The following is a 24,748-nucleotide window of genomic DNA, read 5'->3' on the forward strand; positions in this document are numbered from 1 at the left end:
TGAAAACATCTGATTCGCTGGAAGGGCAAGGGGGTAGCAACAGGACAACAGTAACGTTACAGAGACTGACAGGTCCGATGGAAGGGCAAACGAGATATTTTACAGGAAAATACTAAAACGGGAAGACAGCGGGAAAAGAGCTCAAATACGTGAGAACCCCGGAAAAAAACGGGAGGGTTGACAGCTACTAACTACACTTTTGAAACACATAGTTAAAAGTACATGTGAACCACACATGAGACTCCAGTGACTTGTAGTTTCGGAACTGTTCTGAAGTGTAGGCGGTAACAAAACAAACAAGATAGCTGAAGATATCTATAATGCAAAAGTGCAGCAGCAAGTCGTCGTCGGTGCTCCACTCTTTGTTGGAAATTTCATATGGATCCAAACCGTTAATAGTGCCGATTTTGTCCACATACCGGTCCCTGGCATCCCTATTTAGCGTATAGCTGTAAATCCCACAACCTTTTCGCTATTTTAACATCTTTTTTCTTTCTCCCAACTCTGCTTCTTCTCGTTCGACTTGCTGTATGTTTACATTCGCGAGGCCATCAACATGGCCGCCACATCCCAGAATACAACACGGCGCCCAAGCCCTATATCCAAACCTGAACCCCACTGAAAACATCTGGAATGTGATCAAGAGGAAGATAGATGATAACAAGCTATCAAACAAAGACGAATTGTTTGAAGGTTTCCACCAGAAGTGGCAAATTACACATCAAAGCTGTGACAAAAAAATCACTTTCCCTATCAATACTGTACTGCGTCTGTTTAAGATGCTTTGGGGAAAACTCATTTTACTTCGATGACTGAAGCCTTTTAATAAAGCAGTGTAACTGCACGGCCATTGGTTAGAGCAGTGAATAAAAAACTAACCAATGGCTTGGCAGCTTGACAGCATCCCAATCTGGCAGGCTTTGGTGGGCTTTACCACATCGCCATAGAATCCTCAGATTATTCTCCTTCAGCGATGACTACTGATCTTCGCCAAGATCAAGCCTTGCAATTGAAAATCAAGAGACCCCTTCCTGCTCGGCCATTCTCACCATTTCACGAATTTGGGCTCAACGACTCTAAGGTCGTTCTGAAAACAAGGCATAGTTATTTTCCTAAAGTGTTCTCTACTCCATTTAGAGCACAGGTAATAACTCTATCCGCACTTCCTTCTTCGGAGCAAAACCAAGAGTTGAACTTACTCTGCCCCGTCAGGGACCTAAAAGTCTATAGCCATGTTTCCACTGTCGAGCTTAAAGCGGGCGTGCTAGTGCGTACCAGGGCCAGTCATGTTTCCACTGTCATTTCCGGGGCTAGATCGTGCCTCGTCAGGGCTTCCTCGGGGCCAACGGCCAGGGTTTTTTGGCCCGACGAAAACCTTGGGCCAAAGTGGGCCAGCTGGAGCTAGAGGAGTGGTTATGAACAAAGGCGGAGTTTCTCTGTGTCTGCAGAGCATCAGCGCTGCAGATCATTACAGACAGAAAACAGCTGTAACACCAGTATAAAAGACTTTTTAAAATAAGTTGAGCTCAAAACTCACTCTTAGTCAGCAGCGAGTGTGTGAAATAACTTGATCCGATGTGGATTATAATCACTAAACAAGGCAGAAATTTTTAAAAACAATGTAAAAGACTGTGCACGCTAAACATTGACTTTACCATTGTAAACATGGTAAATGCAACCAGGAGAAATCAGACGTCAGCTTCTTATTCTCGATCACAATTGTGTATTTATTTAGTAAGATATTTTATCTGTCATAAGTCTCTTCTCGAGAGTTTAGCTCCACGTAGCCTGTCATAAAAATATAATAATGTTTTTTGTTCGGGAGCTTTTATAAAAATATATAGCGTCAGCACCGCGGATCATTTCAGAAGGATATAACACCAGCATTAAACCCTTTTTTAAATAAGTTGCTCAAAACTCACTTTCAGTCAGAAGCGTGTGTTTGAAATAATTTGATCCGATGTGGATTATAATCACGGAACAAGACAGAAATATTTATAAACAATGCAAAAGACTGTGCACGCTAGACATTAACGTTACCATAGTAAACATGGTAAATATGGCCACTTGAAGAAATCAAGATGTCAGCTTCTTATTCTCTATCACAATCGTGTATTTATTTAGTAACTTATATTATCTGTCATAAGTCTTGTCTTGAGAGTTTAGCTCCACGTTTCCTATCATAAAAATATACGTTTTTGTTCGGGAGCTTTTATAAAAATAGAGATATTATCATTCATTCTGAATTAAAGAGTCGATCAGGACTGTGGTTGAAACACGAGCCGAATTCCTCAGAATGGCAACAGGAAGTCATAAATCATTCTGTGCCACAAGTCACAAGCAAGATAACCAACCAACCAACTCTTTCACAGAACAGCTTTCAACATTAACACCACTAGAACAATCATTGACAATTTCAATTCGGAAAAGAGATTGTCAAATTTGGGGCAAGTAATTGAGATGCAACGACGGACATCACATTTTAACCCATTAAAGTAATAAACAAGATTCTTGGATTGACTTCCCCCCACCTAGCAGAACCCGACTGAAATTCCTAAGGGGGGCCTTTGAACCTCTGGTCTCCACAGAAATCTTTGTCAGATAATAACACAGAAACTGTCTTTTCTACATATATATGGACCAAAATGAACTCAAAAAGACTTATAAATGAATATCAGTCCATCGCTTCACTCCATATTCATTTATATGTAACCCACACATTTGACTATCATGTTTATAATCACTTTTCTTTTAAATGTCTTTTAATAACTATGGGATAGCTTAAGGATTCATAATCATGTTTGGTATGTATTTGTTTGAATCTGCTTGCTTGAAACAGTCATGACCATCAGTTATTTGTCAAATGTATCATATTCTTGTTATAGGAATCATGTCCAAAATTAGACACTGCAAGAGCGGGAAAATTCGGACCACATGCTTGATATGATAACATATGATTTATGATACCCCCGAGCCAAGACAATATCTGATTGGTCAAGACAACATTTGAGGTGTGGCCAACAGGCCAGTTTAAATACTTAGGACACCTTTTAGCTTCTAGCTTTGCTTCTGCTGTTAGTCATGTATGCTTTTAGTTTTTAGCTATGCTTCTGCTATTAGTCATGCCTGCTTTTAGCTTTTAGCTTTGCTACTAGCCGTGCTTTTAGTGATCACTTTTAGCATTCTTTGAGCGCGGTTCCAGCGTGCTTCGGCCTGCACGCCTGCTGCTACTTAGCCACAATGAGAAGAAACACCTAGTCTCGTCAAACTTTATTTCTTTTTTTTTCTGTTTGAGAGTTTCGTGTTCTGAGTTAAGTTTTGTAACGCCGTGTCTCCGAGTCTGACCTCGAGTGCCCGTTCAACTTCAACCAGCCACACAACTCCGCGTCTTCAGCCAACGCCCAACCACGGCCTTCTCAAGACGTCACTTCAGCGACTACTGAACTTCCAGCCAATCAGCGACATCGGGAAACCCCCTTTCAACGACAACTTTACACAGGAGACACAAGTAGTACCTCTAGACTCTGATTTGTACTGGTGTATCTAATATAATTTTAACTTCATTGAGGAACTCAATGCGAGGGCTGATTAAGTGATTGATGGTTGTTCATGTCTATGCAATTTAACGTATTGCTGTAAACTTGGGATTCCACATTTCCATTCTCTTAAACTCATCTTTCCCTAACTTTCGATCTTCCTGCAACTTGTGTGAATGTGTGAGTACGTGCGTTTATGTTTTAGATTAGTTTATATGTCTTAGATTTATCTAATAAAGCCTTATTTATATTGAAAATATAAGTATCTTGTGTTTTGTGCTTACAAGTTAATGTCTTAAACTGCTGATCTTGTTACTGTGCTAATTGATAGTGTTTTCACTATTCTTTGGATATTAATATCCAGCGCAGATTTGATGTTAAACGGCTCGTTTAGTGAATCGCAGGGCGTCTCCGGGATCAGCTGTGAAACAGTGATTCTGTTCAAATTCCTTTTAAAATCTTAAATGATTCCCTTTGAGCTAAATTGACCTGTTTCCCTTACACTAAAAATAAACAGAAACACACTCGACTGAATAAGCAGGCTATTTTCATAAACGTTAAAAATAAATAAAATAAAAATAATAGGAATTTCTGTGAGATTCATTTTGAGTCCTGCTAAATTAATTCATTATAATCAATGTATCACTTATTCTATAGAAAAACATAGATGCTTTTGAATTTAAATATTTAACAAAGCATGCAAACAAACGGCCACTTTTATCATATTCGTTTTGTGATAGCGCTAGTTCCATTGACTTATTTCTTAGTTTTCTGATAACTTCTCTTTGTTGGTGAAATGATGAGGTTGCGTGACGTTGTTCCTGAGAGGCATGTAAAGGGCGTGTTTAAGTGAAGCCTCGGTGCTACTGGCCCGAGGCTATTAGCCCCGCCTGGACCGTTTTAAGCCCTGGCTCACACTGGCCCGACAGTGGAAATGCGGCTTATGTTGAGCATTCCACCTTGTTTCACACTGTCGGATAAGCTATATGTATGCTTCGGTGGCCGCACCAAGGGTTGCCCGGTTATGAAACAGAGACTTTCGAAATGGAAAGGTGATGCTATTATGCTAGAATACACTTATTTGGGCTTTCAGTGCCCCATAATAGTAAGAGCCCACACAAACTGTGTGTCCACTGCAGAAATTTGTGAGGGAGCCGGCTGGGCCTCTTTAGTCTGGACATCCCGGCCTTACAGGCATGGGTATGACAACCAGTGCTTGGCGTTTGCCTCCATGTATGCTCTTGGCCTTCAGTTAGTTCCGAGGCTGTACTGAACTATTTCAGGACGATTATACAAGGCTGGTCTGACCTCTCTGAGTTTAGCCCTATTGCCTTTTGAGGGGCTTCCCTGCTAAATACTTGGTCCCTCTGTGCCTCTTTGGGTGCTTTAGGCAAATTCAAGTATTAGTTGTTCCTCTAGCATAGCACGGTGGGATAGTACTGGTTCCCCAAAGCTTCTTACACCGACTCAGTATGAGTGAAGTATCAATAGGGAACATGCTCAGTTACTAACGTAACCTCAGTTCCCTGAGATACGGAATTTGTACTGTGTAATTTGCCATTATATGTAGCAGCATGACTGAGTTGTCCCTTCAGTCGAAGTAACTTGAGGTTCCTGTGGCGATGTGCCGCTTATATTGCCTGATGACCCCGGACTTTGGCAGGCTTTACCATCATTGGCTTGTGCAGTTCCGCTGCCGAGCCATTGGTTCCTTTTTTATTCACTGCACGAACCAATGGTCGTGCAGTTACACTGAGTTATTGAAAGGCTACAGTCATCGGAGAAATAAGGAGTTTGCCCCCGAAGCGTCTTAAACAGATGCAAGTACTTGTTCCGTATCTCGTGGAACCGAGGTTACATTAATAACAGAGTATATTATTCCACCAAATACTGATTTCTGAACTCTTCCCAAGTTAAAACATTAGTATTGTGTTGTTTAAAAATTATGAACTTGTTTTCTTTAATTTTTTGAGGGCTGAAAACAACTTTTTTGTTATTTTGACCAATTGACATTTTCTACACATAAATGCTCCAAATGACAATATGTTTATTTGGAATTTGGGAGAAACGTTGTCAGAAGTTTATAGAAAAATGTTTGTTTTAAGAAGAGAAAAAAATAATTCAAAAAAAGTTTATATATATAAGTATATATATAATATAATAAGTATATTTGCAGTGGTCACTTAATTTTTTTCCAGAAGTGTATATTTGAGTTTCAGTTAATTAGATTTAGCTAGATCCAAAAGAAATCCAAAGACATGTTTTCTATCCAAATATTTTTTTTTTTGAGTCAACAGAGTGCAACAGTAAGGTTTCAAATCTAAAAATCACTTCCAAAATCTCCATAAAGAAATTCTGAAATTCACCATTCCACTGACTACAAAAATAGTGTGAGACTCCTGGGTTAATATACTTGTACACAAATAAAAATGTATTTGTGTGTGTGTGTGTGTGTGTGTGTGTGTGTTAACTAAAGCAATAATCTCCAAGAAACTTTTGTTTAAATTGTACTCCATTCCCTGATCGAAACTGTAAACCATGGCTTCACAAGGGTTAATGCTTTCATAACATGATTACCACAATATATATCTCATAAGTTTTCATAAAATAAATACATATCAACAAAATATAATATAATAATTTAATGTAATGTTAAGACAGGTATGTATTTATATAATATTTTTCAACTGATTCAAATGCAGTTATCCATTATAATTGTACAGGTATAGATCCCTCACAAAATACAGTGGAGGACCTGATGTTGCGAATCTGCCATGAAAACAGTGTTGACGAAAACATGTCTGTATGCCTTTACACTGCTGATGGTATGCCTTTGAATGATGATCCTTTTTTTAACACATGTAGGTATTCAAATCTTTTTTTTTCTACCATATTCAAACATTGTCATTTTATGAATCCAGAAATACTTGTTTATGGCACCAGATGTAGTTTCTTCTCATTAGTAATTGAATCGAGAATTTTTAATTAGGCATTCTTAATTAAACTGGTATTTCAGAATATAGTGGCTAGAAGAAGTTTAAGAATAATTTGAAAATATCTGGATTTTTGTATTGATTGATTACACAGGAAATGTAGTCTTCATCTAATTATAAACAAACACAATCTGACAAAAATAATGAAATACAAACAGTTGTACATTTCAAAATATTACTTAAGACATTAAGTTATCTTTGACAAAGAGCCTAGAAGTAACTTAACCTCTCTGAACCAAAATAATTACAAAATAATTGTAGATTCATGCATTCATGAATGTAAGTAATCAGTGCAGAAAACCAGATCTAAGTCTTATTTTTGCCACTTTATGCCTTACGTTTGCTTTCACTAATTTAATTTCTCTGCATGACCATTATATCTTTGCTATTAAAGGGTCTTTGAATGACAGACATATTGCAAGTGGGAGTGAACTGTATGCCATATTTACACCATGTGAAAATTTAACTAAGTTACCAACACAAAGACAAGTCAACATCAGAAATGAAGGACAGAGTGTCGTCCGCTGTCACATAATGTTAAAGGTATTACTAATGTTTGTAAAAAATGTTTTTGTGCCTTTTACATAAAAATAAATCTAAGCTCATTTAACTTTTTTTGTTTAATCTGCCAAGTGTCTTCTTTGAGAAAAAAAAAAAAACCTTCATTCTGTGCTCCAAAGCATTCAAGATTTATGCCAGATAAAGCCGGAAATTCAATTTTCAGGTCTATGCTCAAAAATTGGTTAACAGTAAATAAATTGATCATAACCATTCCATAAATAGAATGCGCTCCAATAATACTGGCACCCTTGGTAAATATTAGCAATGGCAGCTATGAAAATAAATCTGCACTGTTTATCCTTTTGATCTTTCATGTTAAAAATGTACAATATTCTAATTGATCACTGAAGTAAAACAATTGAAATGGGGGAAACAATCTTTAAATTACATTTTATAATTATAATCTTTAACATTAATTTTGGAATAATATATATATATATATATATATATTTATTCATTTTCATTTAGCTGACGCTTTTATCCAAAGCGACTTACAATTGCTATATATGTCAGAGGTCGCACGCCTCTGGAGCAACTAGGGGTTAAGTGTCTTGCTCAGGGACACATTGGTGTCTCACAGTGGATTCGAACCCGGGTCTCTCACACCAAAGGCATGTGTCTTATCCACTGCGCCAACACCACCCCATATATATATATATAAAATCGATTTTTCTGTTTAACCCTCTACTTTTTTGTCAAAAATTATCCTGTTTAACCACCATCCCAAATCTCCTCTATTGTCAATATAGGGAGACTTCGAAATCAAAGTTGACCTGGAAAGTGATACACTGAAAGATGTGATACTACGGCTTTCAGTTGAAAGTGGTATACCAGCACCAGTTCTTCAAATCAGGTCACTGATACATTACAAATGTATGATTATGTATAGGTTTATATGAATGTACATTATATTTACATCAATGCATTTAGCACATGCTTTTATCCAAAGCAACTTACAGTGCATTTAGGCTATACTTTTTATATCATTATGTGTGTTCACTGATAATTGAACCCACAACCATTTGCAGGTATATAGAAGGCAAGAAAAAAAAAATCAAAAACGTAATCAAAAACGGGGGTGAGTCAGTTGACAGCAAATGTTATCCACAGGGCTAGACAAGAACGGAAATCCAACAACATGAGCAATAGTCCAGGCGAAGGCAAAGGGTTAATCCAAGATACATAGGCAAGAATCCGGTAACACGGGGAAGCAGGCAAGACAAGACTAGGACTTTGAACTAAGGACTAGAGACTGGATCCATAATGTGCTACCACTAGGAGAGCGATATACAGAAATGGAGGAAAGAGAAAAAAAAAGGTCTATATCAGTACACATTCTGGCAAATCTGAATTATGAGCAAATTTCAAATACTCTTGAATGGATTCCTTGAGCAATCGTGTGCCCTGTTTTAGGGCTAATAACAGTCTTGCAATGTCCATACCTGGCCAGTGTCCACTTGAAAAGCCACTGGATCCTTGTGTGACCGAGTATTCTGTTAAGGAGCAAACGAGACATGAGACGCGTGGATCCATCTGCAAAACTTCTATTTAAAAGGCGTGAATGTTAAAATGCTTTTTTAAACAAAGTGGTTATCATTACCCATTTTACTCTTAGTAATAGTAATAATTAAATAAATGTCATTATTGTAAAGTTTAGTTCAGAAGTATCATATCAGTATTGATATAGATAATACAACCTTGAAAAATATTGGTATCATATCGAAAACAAAATAAGCAGTATCACTCATCACCACTTGGCAGTGAGAGAGAGAGGATGTCCATGTCTTATATAGGATGTGTGATTGGTTACAGATTTGGGTGTAATTAGTGCAATGGATGATGAGAAATGTAGTTCAGGGTATAGTGTAACAGTGTAGTGTAAGGCCATGTCCACACGTACACAGGTATTTTTAAAAACTATTTTTTAAAAATCTCCGTCCACATGAAAACGCAAATGCATGCTATGACGCACTGTCAAGAGTATGCCAAACCAACAGGTGGTGATCTAATCTTAACCGTAAAGGCATGTTGGCCAATCAGAAGCCTGAAAACAGTTTCCCTAACCAAAAGCTGCGGTTTTGAAAAATAACCGAGTTTGTGTGGATAGGGCCTAAGATTCCATGTGGTGAGTGAACAGAAGTTCATAGACCAGATTCGTGACGCTGAGAAACATCTCAGAATTTTTTTTCATACAATGAAATCCATTGCCTTGGTAACCAAAACAGCTTTGTTACCAACACTCTTCAAAATACCTTCATGTTCCACAAAAGGTTAGAAACTACATGACAGAAATTTATTTTTTGGGGGGTGAACTATTCCTTAATGTCTTATTATTATTATATTTTTTTCCCTGTTGAAAAAAAACAGCATATGCTGGTTAGGTATGTTTTGACGCTAGTATGCTCCTTTTGCTGGTTTATGCTGGTCATGTGCATGCAACGGACCAGCTCAAACCAACAAAGTACCAACATAAACCAGCATACCAGAATCAAAACGTACCTAACCAGCATATGCTGTTTTTTTCAGCAGGGTTATGAAATGATACCCTAAATAAGAAACTAAATCTGCCAGCAGGTGGTGATAAAAAAAACTTTAATATTCAATTCAAGTTTATTTGTATAGCGCTTTTTACAATACAAATCGTTACAAAGCAACTTTACAGAAAATTATGTTTCTACAATATTTAGTAGTAGCTAGTAGTTTGTGCACGTTTGACAGGATTTTAGAAAAAATAATAATAATAATACAAGACGTAGTCAGCTAGACGATGAACTATCAATATTATTAATTAATAGTTATTATATGATGCAGTCACACATGTAGCAATAATTGTTAGTTCTGTTTGTTGATTCAAGGTTAGCATCATCTGGGGTCCTCTGAGGGTCAGCATCATCTCTTCTCAGGTGTTCTGGATCCAGACTGGAGCTTGTGTAAATCCTAGTTACCACGGGATGTAAATCCCGTGGCAAAACATAGAAACAAAATAGAGACATCATTAGCATAGCTGCTGATCCAACAAAGTAAATTAGTTTAACCCAAGCTAAAGAATAAAAATGCACATTTGATCAGATGCAACTACACTCACAATTTAAAAGATACATTATTCGTATGCTTGGCGAAAGAGATGTGTTTTTAATCTAGATTTAAACAGAGAGAGTGTGTCTGAACCCCGAACATTATCAGGAAGGCTATTCCAGAGTTTGGGAGCCAAATGTGAGAAAGCTCTACCTCCTTTAATGGACTTTGCTATCCTAGGAATTACCAAAAGTCCAGCGTTTTGTGACCTTAGGGTGCGTGATGGGTTGTAGCGTGGTAGAAGGCTAGTTAGGTACGCAGGAGCTAAACCATTTAGGGCCTTATAGGTAAGTAATGATAATTTGTAACTGATACGGAACTTAATAGGTAGCCAGTGCAGAGACTGTAAAATTGAGGTAATATGATCATATTTTCTTGACCCCTTTCTATTGGAGAAAATTATTTGTCATCCAATCTTTTACATTTTTAACACACTCTGTTAGCTTAGATAATTGGGAAGTTTCATCTGGTCTCGTTGAGATATATAGCTGAGTATCATCAGCATAACAGTGGAAGCTAATTCCGTATTTTCTAATAATATTACCAAGGGGCAACATGTATATTGAAAATAGAAGGGGACCTAGGACGGATCCTTGTGGCACTCCATATTTTACTGATGATAAATGAGATGACACCCCATTTAAGTAAACAAAATGGTAGCGATCGGACAGGTAGGATCTAAACCATCTTAGAGCCTGCCCTTGAATACCTGTATAGTTTTGTAATCGATCTATGAGTATGTCATGATCTATGGTGTCGAACGCAGCACTAAGATCAAGTAAGACTAGAAATGAGATGCAGCCTCGATCTGACGCAAGGAGCAGGTCATTTGTAATTTTAACAAGTGCAGTTTCTGTGCAATGGTGGGGCCTAAAACCTGACTGAAATTCTTCATGCAGATCATTTTTATGCAGGAAGGTGCTCAATTGAGCAGACACAACTTTTTCTAAAATTTTAGACATAAATGGAAGATTTGAAATAGGCCTATAATTTGCCAGTACACTAGGATCTAGTTTTGGTTTCTTAATAAGAGGCTTGATAACCGCCAGCTTGAATGGTTTTGGGACGTGACCTAAAGATAACGACAAGTTAATGATATTGAGAAGCGGTTCTTCGGCTACAGGTAACAGCTCTTTTAGTAATTTAGTGGGTACAGGATCTAATAAACATGTTGTTGGTTTAGATGCAGTGATAAGTTTATTTAGTCTGTCTTCCTGTCTTATAGTTGTAAAGCACTGCAGTTTATCTTTGGGTGCGATGGATGAAACTGAGGTGTTAGACGCTGTAGAATCTACATTCGCTATTGTATTTCTAATGTTAACTATTTTATCAGTGAAGAAATTCATAAAGTCATTACTATTTAACGTTGGTGGAATATTTGAATCAGGTGGCGTCTGGTAATTTGTTAACTTAGCCACTGTGCTAAATAAAAACCTTGGATTGTTTTGGTTATTTTCAATGAGTTTGTGTATATGCTCTGCCCTAGCAGTTTTTAGAGCCTGTCTATACCTGGACATACTGTTTTTCCATGCAATTTTAAAAACTTCCAAGTTAGTTTTTCTCCATTTGCGTTCAAGACTACGAGTTACTTCCTTGAGAGAGTGAGTATTACCGTTATACCATGGCACGGTACGTTTTTCTCTAACCTTTTTCAATTTGATGGGGGCAACAGCTTCTAATGTATTAGAGAAAATAGTGCCCATGTTGTCAGTAATTTCGTCTAATTCGTGTGTATTTTTGGGTACAAATAGCAGTTGAGATCAGGCAGGTTATTTGCGAATCTTTCTTTGGTGGCTGGAACAATAGTTCTGCCCAGACGGTATCGCTGAGACATATAGTTAATATCAGTTATACGCAGCATGCACGATACAAGGAAATGGTCTGTAGTATCATCACTTTGGGGTACAATATCTATAGCAGTAAGATCGATTCCATGCGATATAATTAAATCTAGTGTATGATTAAAACGATGATATTTTTTTACTCCACAGAGCCATGTATTTTTTTAATACATGGCTCTGTGGAATACTTGATTCTAATTGGTCAGTCGCAACATTCCAAGGTATGTTATGTAAGGGATAAAGTATAAGGGATAAGCTTTGCGATTGAATTTGCATTTGAATTTCCTCTGCTTTGCGTCAGGGTCCTGATCACCCTGTCGGGGTTTATTCTGCGAGAACAACCAGCTGGATGTACTTATGTAGCAAATAATGTAAATAATTAAACGCAAAATATTGATTTGAGTTGAAATATTTGAATGCAAAGCTCCCATGAAGACAGCAGATGCGAGCAAGCGGCAAGTTCAAACTATACAGACATTTAAACAGTGCAGTCAAACTGTTTACTACACAGCATTTCACTACAAAATAATTAAGGTAATAAAAGAATTAAGACAAAAATGTTTTAAAACCTTACCGGTTTGTTAGTTCTCTTATAATCCTTCAGTGCACAAAACAATCGTAGCAAAATAGCAGCAGCTGAGTTTGTATGAAACGAAAGCAACTCCACAATACCTGGATGACATAATTAAACAATTGTAAAGATCCACCATTTTGAAATGAGTTTTAATATCTTATTAACTAAAAATACACAAAGCTTCGACCAAGAAAAATAAAATAGTTCAAACAAGAGGACAGCGCCGACTGCTGTTACTCGGATGAGCCTGTGTTATGTAACGAATAATTGACTCCAGGCCGTTGAATTATTAGAAAAATAATGCACACCCGGAGGTGTAACAGCCACTCCACACCTCAGGTGTGCATTATTTTTCTAACAATTAAATGGCCTGGAGTCAATTATTCCACTTATACTACGGTTCCCACACCTCAAGACATCGATCAGATGATATATTTAAAGGGATTTGTCCGTTTTTTGTACTTAAATCACTAGTGTGAGTAGGACTATTTCTTCTGCATCTCATCCAATGCCCCTTTTGCTAGTTCCAAAACATAATTTTAAAGCTGGTAATGGAGGCTTGAGCCGTTGATAGCATTCTAATGCAGTTATTAATGAAGTTATTAGAAAGAGCAAGAGCGACAGAGACACACAGAGAGAAAGAAAGAGAGAGAGAGCACGCTAGCGTGAATTAAGCTAACGTACCTCTGTGTCTCTAAACAGCGTGTAGCCTTTAAGTTGCTAGACTATATAGACTTACTCATAGACTTACTCGGTCAGGAGAGCTGCCTGGAACTACGTTCACCGTGCGTTTCCCAGAAAATAACTGCATACCTCAGAATCTCGTCCAGGTACTAAGAGTTATGCTGGGTACACACCAGAGATGGGACCAAGTCACACATGTGCAAGTCTCAAGTAAGTCTCAAGTCTTAACCTTCAAGTCTCAAGTAAGTCCCAAGTAATTTTTTCTTGGGCAAGTCAAGTCAAGTCACAAGTTATGTCAAGTCAAGTCAAGTCAAGTCCTGTAGTAAGTCAAGTCCAAGTCAAGTCACCTTATTATTGTAATTTTACCTGCAGAATCTGATCTTAATAAAGTTAAAAGACAAGATATAAGTAACAGTAAATTAAAATAATTTGGATTTGCATTGTAAATACTCATGTTCAGTAAAATACATCATGGAATCAAACAAAATTGTAACCTCATAAAATTATTTATTTTTCACTTCTGCCAACAGAAATGTTTTACATTTTCAACATTGAGTCCATAAAACAAATAACAGCTAAACATCCAACAGACTCCTCTCTGAACACCCCCCTCTCTCTCTCTCTCTCTCAAACGACGTGACATGACATTCGGCCAAGTATGGTGACCCATACTCAGAATTCGTGCTCTGCATTTAACCCATCCGAAGTGCACACACACAGAGCAGTGAACACACACACACACACTGTGAACACACACCCGGAGCAGTGGGCAGCCATTTATGCTGCGGCACCCAGGGAGTAGTTGGGGGTTCGATGCCTTGCTCAAGGGCACCTAAGTCGTGGTACTGAGGTGAAGAGAGAACTGTACATGCACTCCCCCCACCTACAATTCCTGCCGGCCCGAGACTCGAACTCACAACCCTTCGATTGCAAGTCCGACTCTCTAACCATTAGGCCACAACTTCCCCTCAAACACAGTTTACATACAACATTAAACTTTCTTACATTTCTCCTCTCTCTCTCTCTCAAGTTCAAGTTGCTTTATTGGCATGACATTTGAGTTACAGTATTGCCAAATTTAGCATTTAGATACAGAATAAAATATGATTACAATAAAATACAATAAAAATAGCAGCAGCAGATAATATTTCTAATATTAATAATAGTAATTGTATAGAATTAAGAATATAAAATAAAACAGTTGAATACAATAAATTATCCCTTTCGTATGGTGTGTATGGTGTATAAATATTTAGCAGCTATTGTGACTGCCGTCTCATTCTCTCCAAGTATATAGAGTAGTTTCTCTGAGTCATTTAGAGACAAGAATGAAGGATTCAAAGCTTCAAACTGTGGGAAGAATGTTTTCTCTTGTAGTGCTGTATTTGGGACAGACAAGAAGGAAGTGTTTCTCATCCTCTGTTTGATTCAGCTCACAGTGTTTGCCTCTCTTCTCTCGGTAGCCAGGATCTTTTATGTCTACCAATCTCTATTTCCAAATCATGATCACTGAGTCGATATTTTGAAAGTTTTTGTCTTTCTTTTAATTGCTTGAGTGATAAGTAATTTGCCAGTTTTGTGGTTCTGTTTAGGGCCTGTTTAGTTTGGTTTGGAGCTCAAATTAATATTTTTCATTTTTCATCATAATTATACTTCAGATTTTTGTCAATGAGTTTCTGAATGTTGGGGTTGTGATTGGAGTCAGACTCAGTTTGGGTTTCCTTCATCAGGTGAAGCACGAGTGTGTTTCTCTCTCTCTCTCTCTCTCTCTCTCTCTCTCACACTCTCTCTCTCTCTCTCTCTCTCTCTCTCTCTCTCTCACACACACACACACACACACAATCTCTCTCTCAGAGTACATCCGTAAGTCATTACCTCTATTACAAGGTATTGCACTTGCAAAATATAAGATTCGAGAGTCTTGTCTGGAAGCCGAGCACGATGTGGCCTATCCCACCATGTATGCGCCACCGGTATGCGCGCTCATAATGGAAGCAACGCGGTCGCGACGCGCACGCGGTGCGACACGCTCGACGCCTCAGGGGCGCAACTGCCCGAGCGCTTTGGAAACAATGAGAAAGCGGCGCGACTAGCGATTTCCATGCGTTTTTAGACGCGAATTATTGACGACAAAAGCGATGACCCTCAGTACCCCTCAAGCTGAGATGTTGATGTGATGTGATATCTGATCTAAGTGGGCGTGGTCTGCGTAAGGTAGACAGGGCATGACTGATGATGTCATGACATGACAACGCGATTCTCAGCCTGCGCTCCAGCTGAGTAATCAATTTTATTTAAAAAAAATAATTTATATATTTTATATTCAAACTGAAAACATAATGTGATTAACACTCAAGTCATTCAAGTCATCCTGTCTCAAGTCAAGTCAAGTCCCGAGTCTTTAACTTCCAAGTCCGAGTCAAGTCTCAAGTATTTTATTTTTTGTCAAGTCACAAGTCATAAAAATAGCGACTCGAGTCCAAGTCACCAAGTCACAAGTCCCCATGTCTGGTACACACCAAAATATAATCAGGCTGATTTCCGACAATAGCTATGTCCCGATTATCTTGATGGTTCTACATATCATTTTATCAGATTTTCCCTTGGTGTGGGGTGTGTTAAGAGTGTCCAAACCTGATCAGAAGAACGTCGGAGCCGCCCCGATCGCGAATCGCGATCAGAAATCCTGATGTTTGGGGGGAACCCAGAATACAAAACGTGCGCACGCTCTGGAGATTATCACGTGAAACGAAGCAATACCCGGAAGGAGAAGCAGGCATGATGCAGCACAAAGTGAAATTGATGTGGACAGCAGAAATGGAGGATAAGGTTGTTGATTTGTGCCAACAGCACAAATGTTTATACAACCTGTCGTGTAAAAAACATTCCAAACCATAACGTCCGTCATGCTTATTCTGAAGTCTCGCAAGATTTTGCGAGATTTCCTGTTCACAGTCGAGACTCTGGTTGAAAATCTGTTTGTGTGTGGTGTGCTGTCTTTGTCACTGTGACGACTGGGTGAAGGAGGAGCTGGAAGCAAGTGCGAGTTAACAATGTTTAATGAGAGAAGGCAGACAAAACAAAACTGGAACACAAATAACGCTGAGATGAAGGTACTGTCCAAGATGGTGGAGGGAAGTGATGAATTCGGAAGGCGGAGGTGAGTTGGCAGCAGGAGAGGGTGGCACAGAAACTGCGGGGAAGCGAGCCGAAGGTAAGTGGTGTTGCTTGGTGGTGGTTGCGAAGAGTGGACGGGGTTCCGGGGGAAGACACGGACATCCAACGCAGAAACACACAAGAAAGCAAGGCACGGGTTAACAAACAGGAAACAACGCTCTCACGAACACAAGACGTAAGACAAGCCATTATATAGGGATGAGTAATGAGTGACAGCTGTTGCTGATGACAATTAACGGAGACTCCCACAAACTAATCAGTGCTGACACCTAACACACAGACTTCACCCACAAAGTGCAAAACCCAGAGATCACGGTTTACCAACCGTTTCAGTCACATCATGGCACACCACACACTATAGGGTTTGGGCGCCGAGTTGCATTCTGGGACGTGGCAGCCATGTTGCAAGCCTCGCGAATGTAAACATACAGCAAGTTGAATGAGAAGAGCAGAGTTGGGAGAAAGAAAAAAGATGTTAAAATCGCGAAAAGGTTGTGGGATGCCAGGGACCGGTATGTGGACAAAATCTGCACTATTAGCGGTTTGGATCCACATGAAATTCCCAACAAAGAGTGGAGTAACGACGAAGACTTGCTGCCGCACTTTTGCATTACAGATATCTTCGGCTACCTTGTTTGTTTTGTGAGCGCCTACACTTCAGAATAGTTCCGAAGCTACAAGTCATTGAAGTCTCATGTACAGTTCACAAATGGATGGGTTCAGGAGCTGCAAATCATAGAACTGGAACAGCGACAAACAGTATACAGTAATCCGGTAAGCTGCGCTCTACCTAGCTGCTAGTTTAGTAACCGTTAGTGCTAACAACCATTCACACATGGCCTTTTAACAATGTGCTTCAAAAGTGTAGTTAGTAGCTGTCAACCCTCCCAATTTTTCCGGGGTTCTCACGTATTTGAGCTCTTTTCCCGCTATCTTCCCGTTTTAGTATTTTCCTGTAAAATATCCTGTTAGCCCTTCAATCGGACCTGTCAAGTCTCTGTATTGTTGTCCTGTTGCTATTCCTTGCCCTTCCAGCGAAACAGATGTTTTCAAAGCATCGTTTTGCTTACTTGAAAGCAACCTTAGCGTGCTGTTGGGCTTTTTAAGATAGCGTGGTTGTTGTGAGAGCACGATTTCACGCCAATCTGTAACTAAATTAACATTAGACCTAGCTTCACAAATCGCTTAACGTTAGTTAATGCAGCAGTTTTGTAGTACGAATTTTTGCTGTCAGCAGAGAGATAGCAACAAAAAGACGAATGTTGAAATTTCCCATATTTTGGATGAGTTAGCCAAGAAATTTCCCTTATTTTCAATGTTGACTTAAGCTATATAAATTAATATTCAGATGTAATGGTCTCTGTGGTCGTGCCTCCAAGCAGGAAAGCAGTGTAAAGTTAATCCATTCTCATTTTATGTTCCCCATGGCGATTATGTGTTGCACTATTACACCCCACAATACAGCAATGGTTTACCATGGTTGAAATAGATTTTTAATTAATCAAATTAAGACACACGGATGAGAGGGAGTATGTCTAAACACTGCGCAGTAGTCCGAGTAGCAGTAAAGGAGGCCATCAACGTGGCGGCCACGCCAAGTAATGACGTCACGACGCCCAAGCCCTATTGAGAGTGAGGAGTCACGTGCCGATTTGGGTTGATTTGGGCGGGGTCTGAGCCGGTCGGCCATGACGGTAGGAGACGCTGTGGGTTGCCAGGGGCAATGCCTTCAGAACTTCACAGAGGCGCGACTAAACATTCCAGAGCTCTTCCATTTTTGTGCTTTTATTATTTCAGCGGGACAGAGATGGATCTACGAATATGAGAAAGAAAAGGAAGTAAAGCAATGCAATGCAAAAAGATAAGGCAAAAGAAATGAGACCTTACAGAAACAAGCTCACACCAAGCGCAAAACAGTGGTATTTGGTGAAGCTCTCAGGCATCCAAAATATCGACCCATACGAGCTCCCTGAAGCAGAACGGTACAGAGACCTGGACCATTTACCTCCGCACACATATGGACATTGTGAATTATCTTGTTTACGGTGTAAGTCACCCTGCATTCACACTTTTTATGGCTTTAATCTAACCAGGACATTTACATCTTGCAATCACACATTTAACTACCCTAGCTAACCCAGAGCTGGTTTGTCCACTTTACAGCCCCCAACACAAAAACCTGGTACAGAATGTGTAATTGGGCTAAAATCAAATTATAACTAAATAACTAAACATACACCGCTTTAGCCTACATCAAAACATGTTGGAAACGTTTGTGTACATTGAACATCTCGTTACAATCTAGTGTTTACGAAACCGTCGCAGTTAATACTTTGTCATTTTGGTCAAGAAGTGTCTGCTAAATGCAATGCAATTACCAGACGCTAAAACGCATGTGAAGAAACTTACTTTGGCCAGTACAACGCTGTTTTCACTACCCGGAGGCTTGAGATGGCCAAGTCCTGCACCCAGCCACAGCAGAAAGCCTCATAACTTTCCAAAGACTTGTGGCTATTAAACTCCTGCATTGTGTGGTAACTTAGACCAAAAACAAGATAATTCACAATGTCCATATGTGTGTGTGGCAGTAAATGGTCCACTCAGCTGCAGGGAGCTCGTATGGTTAGATATTTTGGATGTCTGAGAGCCTCTCCAAATAGCGCTGTTTTGCACTTGGTGTAACCTAAAAAAACTGTATTCAATTGTTCCTTTTTTTTCCCATATGTATCGTGTGAGGTATTGGAGCAGTTTTTTTTAACACAGCAGGGACTTCCAGGCATGGTAAAACAGTGCGGAATGGCGAAAACCTCCTCTACTACCGAGTTAACAAAACATGTAAACAATCATGTTTGGCCGCCGGGATCCTGCCAACATGGCGGAGACTGTGATATCGAGGGGAGGGGCTCTGTACTATGACGACAACTCCTCACTCTCAATAGACTGTTTTATCGGGCGCACATGCCAGGCCCTAAGTTAACTTCTGGTCTGTGTTGTTTATATTGGTCTGGCTAACGGTGCCGTCTACAAATGCAGTTAAAGTTAGGGCAGTTCGATTCCACAATTTTTAGAATTGATTCCGATTCCTATTCCTGGTCCAGGAATCGATTGGAATTCCCTGTTGTTTTCGAATCTTTTCCAAATATATATATATTTTTTTAGATTAAAAGGAACCTAATCTTACCAGGGTTACTGCAGGATAGGTCGTATAATGTATCCTTCCTATAATATGAAGCTGAAAAAAAATTAATTAATTACGATACGAACATTTAAGTTTTTTCACCTTTGCCCGTAAAATTAGTCATAGCCCAGCACAGCACGGACATGCGTTTATCGCATGAATTAAATAAGACATCTAAAATATATGTGCACAGTTCAGCTGAATGAAGTTTACTTTGTATACTTTGCACAATATTAACAAACCGTACACTGAAACAAAATTAATGACTGATAGATCTCATTGTCAATCAGATGCGCTCTCGGCCACTGATCTATTGATCTATCATTGGCTGATAAAAAAAATTGTATTTTAGATGGTAATAAGATCAAGACCCTCAGTGAATTCATGATCTATTCTGTCATGCAGCGCTCAAAATTATATACATAATCTCTGAATCGCTTATATGCATATATATATATATATATATATATATATATATATATATATACACATACACACAGTACAGACCAAAAGTTTGGACACATCTTCTCATTCAAAGAGTTTTCTTTATTTTCATGACTATGAAAATTGTAGAGTATTTTAAGGCAGTCAACGCACTGGCCCAGACCTACGTCACCTTACATTTCATACAGTTGTCATTCTGTCATCATTTACTCATCCTCATGTTGTTTCAAACCTAAATGAGTTACTTTCTTTTGCACAACATAGAAGGTATTTTGAATGTTGGTAACTAGCTGTTTTGGTCACTAGTGACAAAAAATACTGAGATGTTTCTCAAATGATCTTCTTTTATGTTCCATGCTTCATGTTAGGCCATGTTGGATTAATTAATCGCAGCAACCTGTAATTAATTAAACAATTTAATCGACTGACAGTCCTAATATATATATATATATAATGTGTGTGTGTGTGTGTACTTCAAGCTAATTGTGTTTTTACTGATTACTTCTTTTGAAGTACGGTATTTTCCAAGACAGCAAAAGTCAATTTCTGTTTTTTTTTTTTCATTACACAGAAGTGAAGAGTATAATCATGTTGACAAACTAAGCAAACTTGGAATCACAGAGGATTCAGTTCTACAGTTCTCTCTGTCATCATTTGATAATGAGAAACCAAGTCCAAGTCTTTTCTTCCAAAATGATGTCGGACCCTCAGTGAAGCAAACAGAGAAAGGCCTAAGTGTATTTCTGTCAACGCTCTATGCCATTGTATGTTATAATACTATAATTTCTATTTCATCAGGGTGCGATGCTTGCTGGTCTAGAACTTTATCACCAAACAATCCAATAGTATCCAGCTGTTTTGTAATAGCAGTTTTAGGCCAGCAGCACCAAATTTTTAACTTTGGGTAAAACATATTGCTTTATTTTTCAGTGCAACTATCAGTAAGATTTTCCATATGTTGCCATATTCCTTAGAGACTTAGACACTGTGGAGAAGAATTTAAGAAAGTGGTTGCATATATTAGGAGACTGAGTGGATGCAATGCTTTGGCTCAAAGTTTATTCCAAATGATCTGCGGGAACTTGCATGTAACTAGAAACCAAAAGGTAGGCTATATATATATATATATATATATATATATATATATATATATATATATATATATATATATATATATATATATATATATATATTGGGTAATATAAAGTGTGGAAATATTCACTCATAATAAATTAGTTTTTAAAGATATTTCTGCTAGTACTTACACATTGTTATAAAATAACATGTTTTCATTGCAATATTATCTATTAAATAATTAAGTCAAATCATTTTAAGTCTAAATATAACTATAATTTTAATTTCAGATTGCTGTTGTTGAGGGTCTTTACTTTCTTTTCCGAGAGTTGTTACCAGGTCGTAATGAAACATCAGGCCCAAAGGTCATTGAAGATTGTGATGTTTTTGAATATGCAAATATTTGCTGGGCTTACTTGATTGCTCAAGGACAGGTATGTTTGCAGCTCTTTTTACTTGACACAGCACATCATAAATCAGATCAGAAGTTATAAGGAACTATTTTTCCTTCCAGCAGCACAGACTGGAAGCACTGCAGCCCATTCCTTAGTAACCAGACAGTAGTGTGTATCTTAAATGATCACATGAACGTTATACAATTCACAACTTAGTATAATGTTTATGATATTGAATAAAGCAAAAAGATACCTATAAGTTCTTCATACATCAAAGTGTTTTTAAGCTGTTTCGGAAGTGTACATGTAAGTAAATCATATTTTTAATACTGTATAAAATGCTTTGATCACTAAAAACATATACAGTCTTGGTCTATGCTATGTTTGTTGTTGCTAGATTTACAGCAATGGTAGCTGTCACACACACAAAATTTTACCTAACTCTATTTTATCTTTATTTATATATTTATGCAGTACTGGCACTCTCTATATGCAGAGTAGTTTGCGTATAGCACCAACTCCCAAGGGGGCACCATCAGTGCTCAAAAAACAAAACAAAAAAAAACTCGCCATTCCCCAATCTGCACTCGCACCTCATGTTTCAGCTGAATGTTCATAATTGACAGATGGACATCTGTGCCTGGTTAAAAGATATCATCAATCCGGTATAGAGAAAAGAAAACAAAAAAAATAAAAATAAACACAGGCATAAAGTTGGCTTGAGGTTGGACATTCAATATTCGCTAATTTAGGGACCGTCTAAAGTTACATGCGATATTAGGCTAGTATAGGCTAGCCTACACGTTTCTAACATCAATAGCATTTGAGGAGAATGACTTACAGTCATAAAAACAACTGTAATTGTTCATCTATTGTCAACTATAATGCACACATTTTACATTTCTGATATTTATTAAAATAAACTGTAAATCGTAAATTATGCTACTTTTTCACAACCGAATGGGCCCAAACGCAGAAGCAGAAAGACTTACAGTCATTAAAACAACTGTAATGTGTTCATTTAGGTGTCAACTACAATGCACACCTTATAAATGTTTTATATTTATTAAAATAAATTGTAAATCCTGTAGGTAAAAACAAGGCCCATATATCACTTGCAGGCACATTTCAGTGAAATATATATATATTTATATATATATATATATATTATTAATAATTTTTTTTTTATTTTTTTTTTTTTTGACTGTTGACGTTAATAACGAGTTGGAAATAATTTCACCACCACCAACGCATCTGATATTCTCTTTGGCTTTCCAGGTTCCCTTATGAAAATTTTCCATGGTTTTAACAAGAATAACACCAAAAATCTTTGTTTTTGTAGTCATGGTAACTGCAAAATTAACCATGGTTTTGTTACTTCAAATAATAACTAACAAAGAAGTATTTATATAGTATTAGTATTGTTGATGATGTTATAAAAATAGCTCGAAGCCATCAATAGCCTTTAAAATGAATTAAAATGCATTATATAAAAAAACAATGAGGCAATGATTGGTTAATAACACTGTTAAAAATACATAATGTAGGCTACTACAAAATAAACAATTTATGTACATAAGCCAAGCAAATCCTTGTTTAGGCTTTTGGCTAAACATTTATTTCAAATATTCACTTAATCTTTCATTTTTGGCCACCTTTTTGTTATAGATGACACAGCCTCTATAATTTCTCCAACCAAAAACATATAGATATCACAACCCTTACAAAAATAAAAAATGGTTTTATCATCGTAAAACTGCTTAATTTTCTTTTGCATGATTTCTGAATGCTTGAGACTATAAAATAAATTAGAGTCATAATTAAGTTATAGCCATATAGGTAAATGTTGAGAGCTACAATTGTAATTTGTAAATAATACGATTTATTCATTAATGTATTTACTTTTTTATTTTATAAAAGATCCGTTTTCACCCCTGCTGTAGGTGTTTTTTTTTTTCATCATATTTGAGGAAGGGGGCACAGCAATACAATCCTGCTTAGGGCACATTTTTCCAGCAGCGGCCAATGCATTCCTATGCATTTTATGTTATATTAGCTTAAAGTCTGCATTTCAATTTTACCTCGTTTATTTCATTTTAATTAAATTCTAGTGGCATACAGAGCCAAAATTAAATATCTAAATGTCTAAATATGTATGGACCTTATTGTGTGTGTTTTCACCAGAATGAAAATAACGATCTGGAGAACTATGCAACAATTTCCTTGAAAGCTTATCCTACTGACAAGAGGCTGTGTGAGCCAGTGAGAGTACCTGGGATATCAGAAGTTTTTGATAGGTCATACGTCCTGGAAAAAATCACAGGTAAAAACTGGAACTGGGATGATTTGTTAAACCCTCATGAATTTATACATAATATACTATTAATATGTTTTTATTTTAGATGGTGTAAAAATTCCAAACTGTGATGAGGTGAATCTACTGGAGTCATCGATTAAAAGAGCTACAGATATCGAGAGAATTTCGCTTAGTCTTCCGCCATCATTTGATAGGTTTCCATTTTGGATCTCTCATGACAGCACTCCACAAGGCTGCAAGTATGTCATATTTAGGAATTTGGAAAAAATATAATTTGATACACACTTACATTGTTCATTAAATATACATATAAAAATATTATATATAAAATAATGTATCTAAATATAAATGAATATATGATAATATATTGGATATGTAAAAAAAAAAAAAAACATTTTTATAGTTTTCAGATTGAACGGAAGAAAACATTTTCAGACATGTTTGAGGATGTCAAACGGTACAGTCACCTGATTGTCACACCACCACTACAGCTGGCAAATATGGGAATTGAGGGTCCTCTGCTGGTGTATCTCAGTGAAGGTCAAATTTTTATATGCTGTTAAATGAACGGATTAAACTTTAAATATACAAGATAAAAAATATTTTTTTTAGTAATTAAGTAATTTAAGTAATTAAATGTATGAATTCTGATCTAACATTATTTATCCATACAGGTAATCTAGGCGTTTACTTGAACAAAGACAAAGCACAAACATGTGCTATTAAAGTTTATGACTGTCTATCTGGAAAAGAAATCACAAGAAATGTGACTGAGCTAGCTGAAAAGTAAGTATTTCCATTGTTCAAGAGGTTTTTCCACACCACTTACATGTAAGTAATTTTTATAAATATTACAGATACACATTTATTTTCCAGATAAATAAATTACTTGCTAATTC

General features: G+C 37.4%; 1 protein-coding gene across 1 annotated transcript in view; it reads left to right on the forward strand.

Annotated features, from left to right (window-relative positions):
• The window catches only part of LOC132095183 (uncharacterized), a 64,158-nt gene that overhangs the window by 22,189 nt on the left and 17,221 nt on the right, over positions 1-24,748 (forward strand). Inside the window, exons 4-13 of the mRNA XM_059499981.1 lie at positions 6,260-6,397; positions 6,924-7,072; positions 7,840-7,943; positions 20,635-20,827; positions 21,038-21,169; positions 21,428-21,571; positions 23,717-23,855; positions 23,935-24,088; positions 24,253-24,389; positions 24,524-24,635. Coding sequence (XP_059355964.1) covers positions 6,260-6,397; positions 6,924-7,072; positions 7,840-7,943; positions 20,635-20,827; positions 21,038-21,169; positions 21,428-21,571; positions 23,717-23,855; positions 23,935-24,088; positions 24,253-24,389; positions 24,524-24,635 — 1,402 coding nt within the window. The remainder of the gene's footprint in view (positions 1-6,259; positions 6,398-6,923; positions 7,073-7,839; positions 7,944-20,634; positions 20,828-21,037; positions 21,170-21,427; positions 21,572-23,716; positions 23,856-23,934; positions 24,089-24,252; positions 24,390-24,523; positions 24,636-24,748) is intronic.

Source organism: Carassius carassius, chromosome 19, assembly GCF_963082965.1.
Source record: "Carassius carassius chromosome 19, fCarCar2.1, whole genome shotgun sequence".
Taxonomy (NCBI): domain Eukaryota; kingdom Metazoa; phylum Chordata; class Actinopteri; order Cypriniformes; family Cyprinidae; genus Carassius; species Carassius carassius.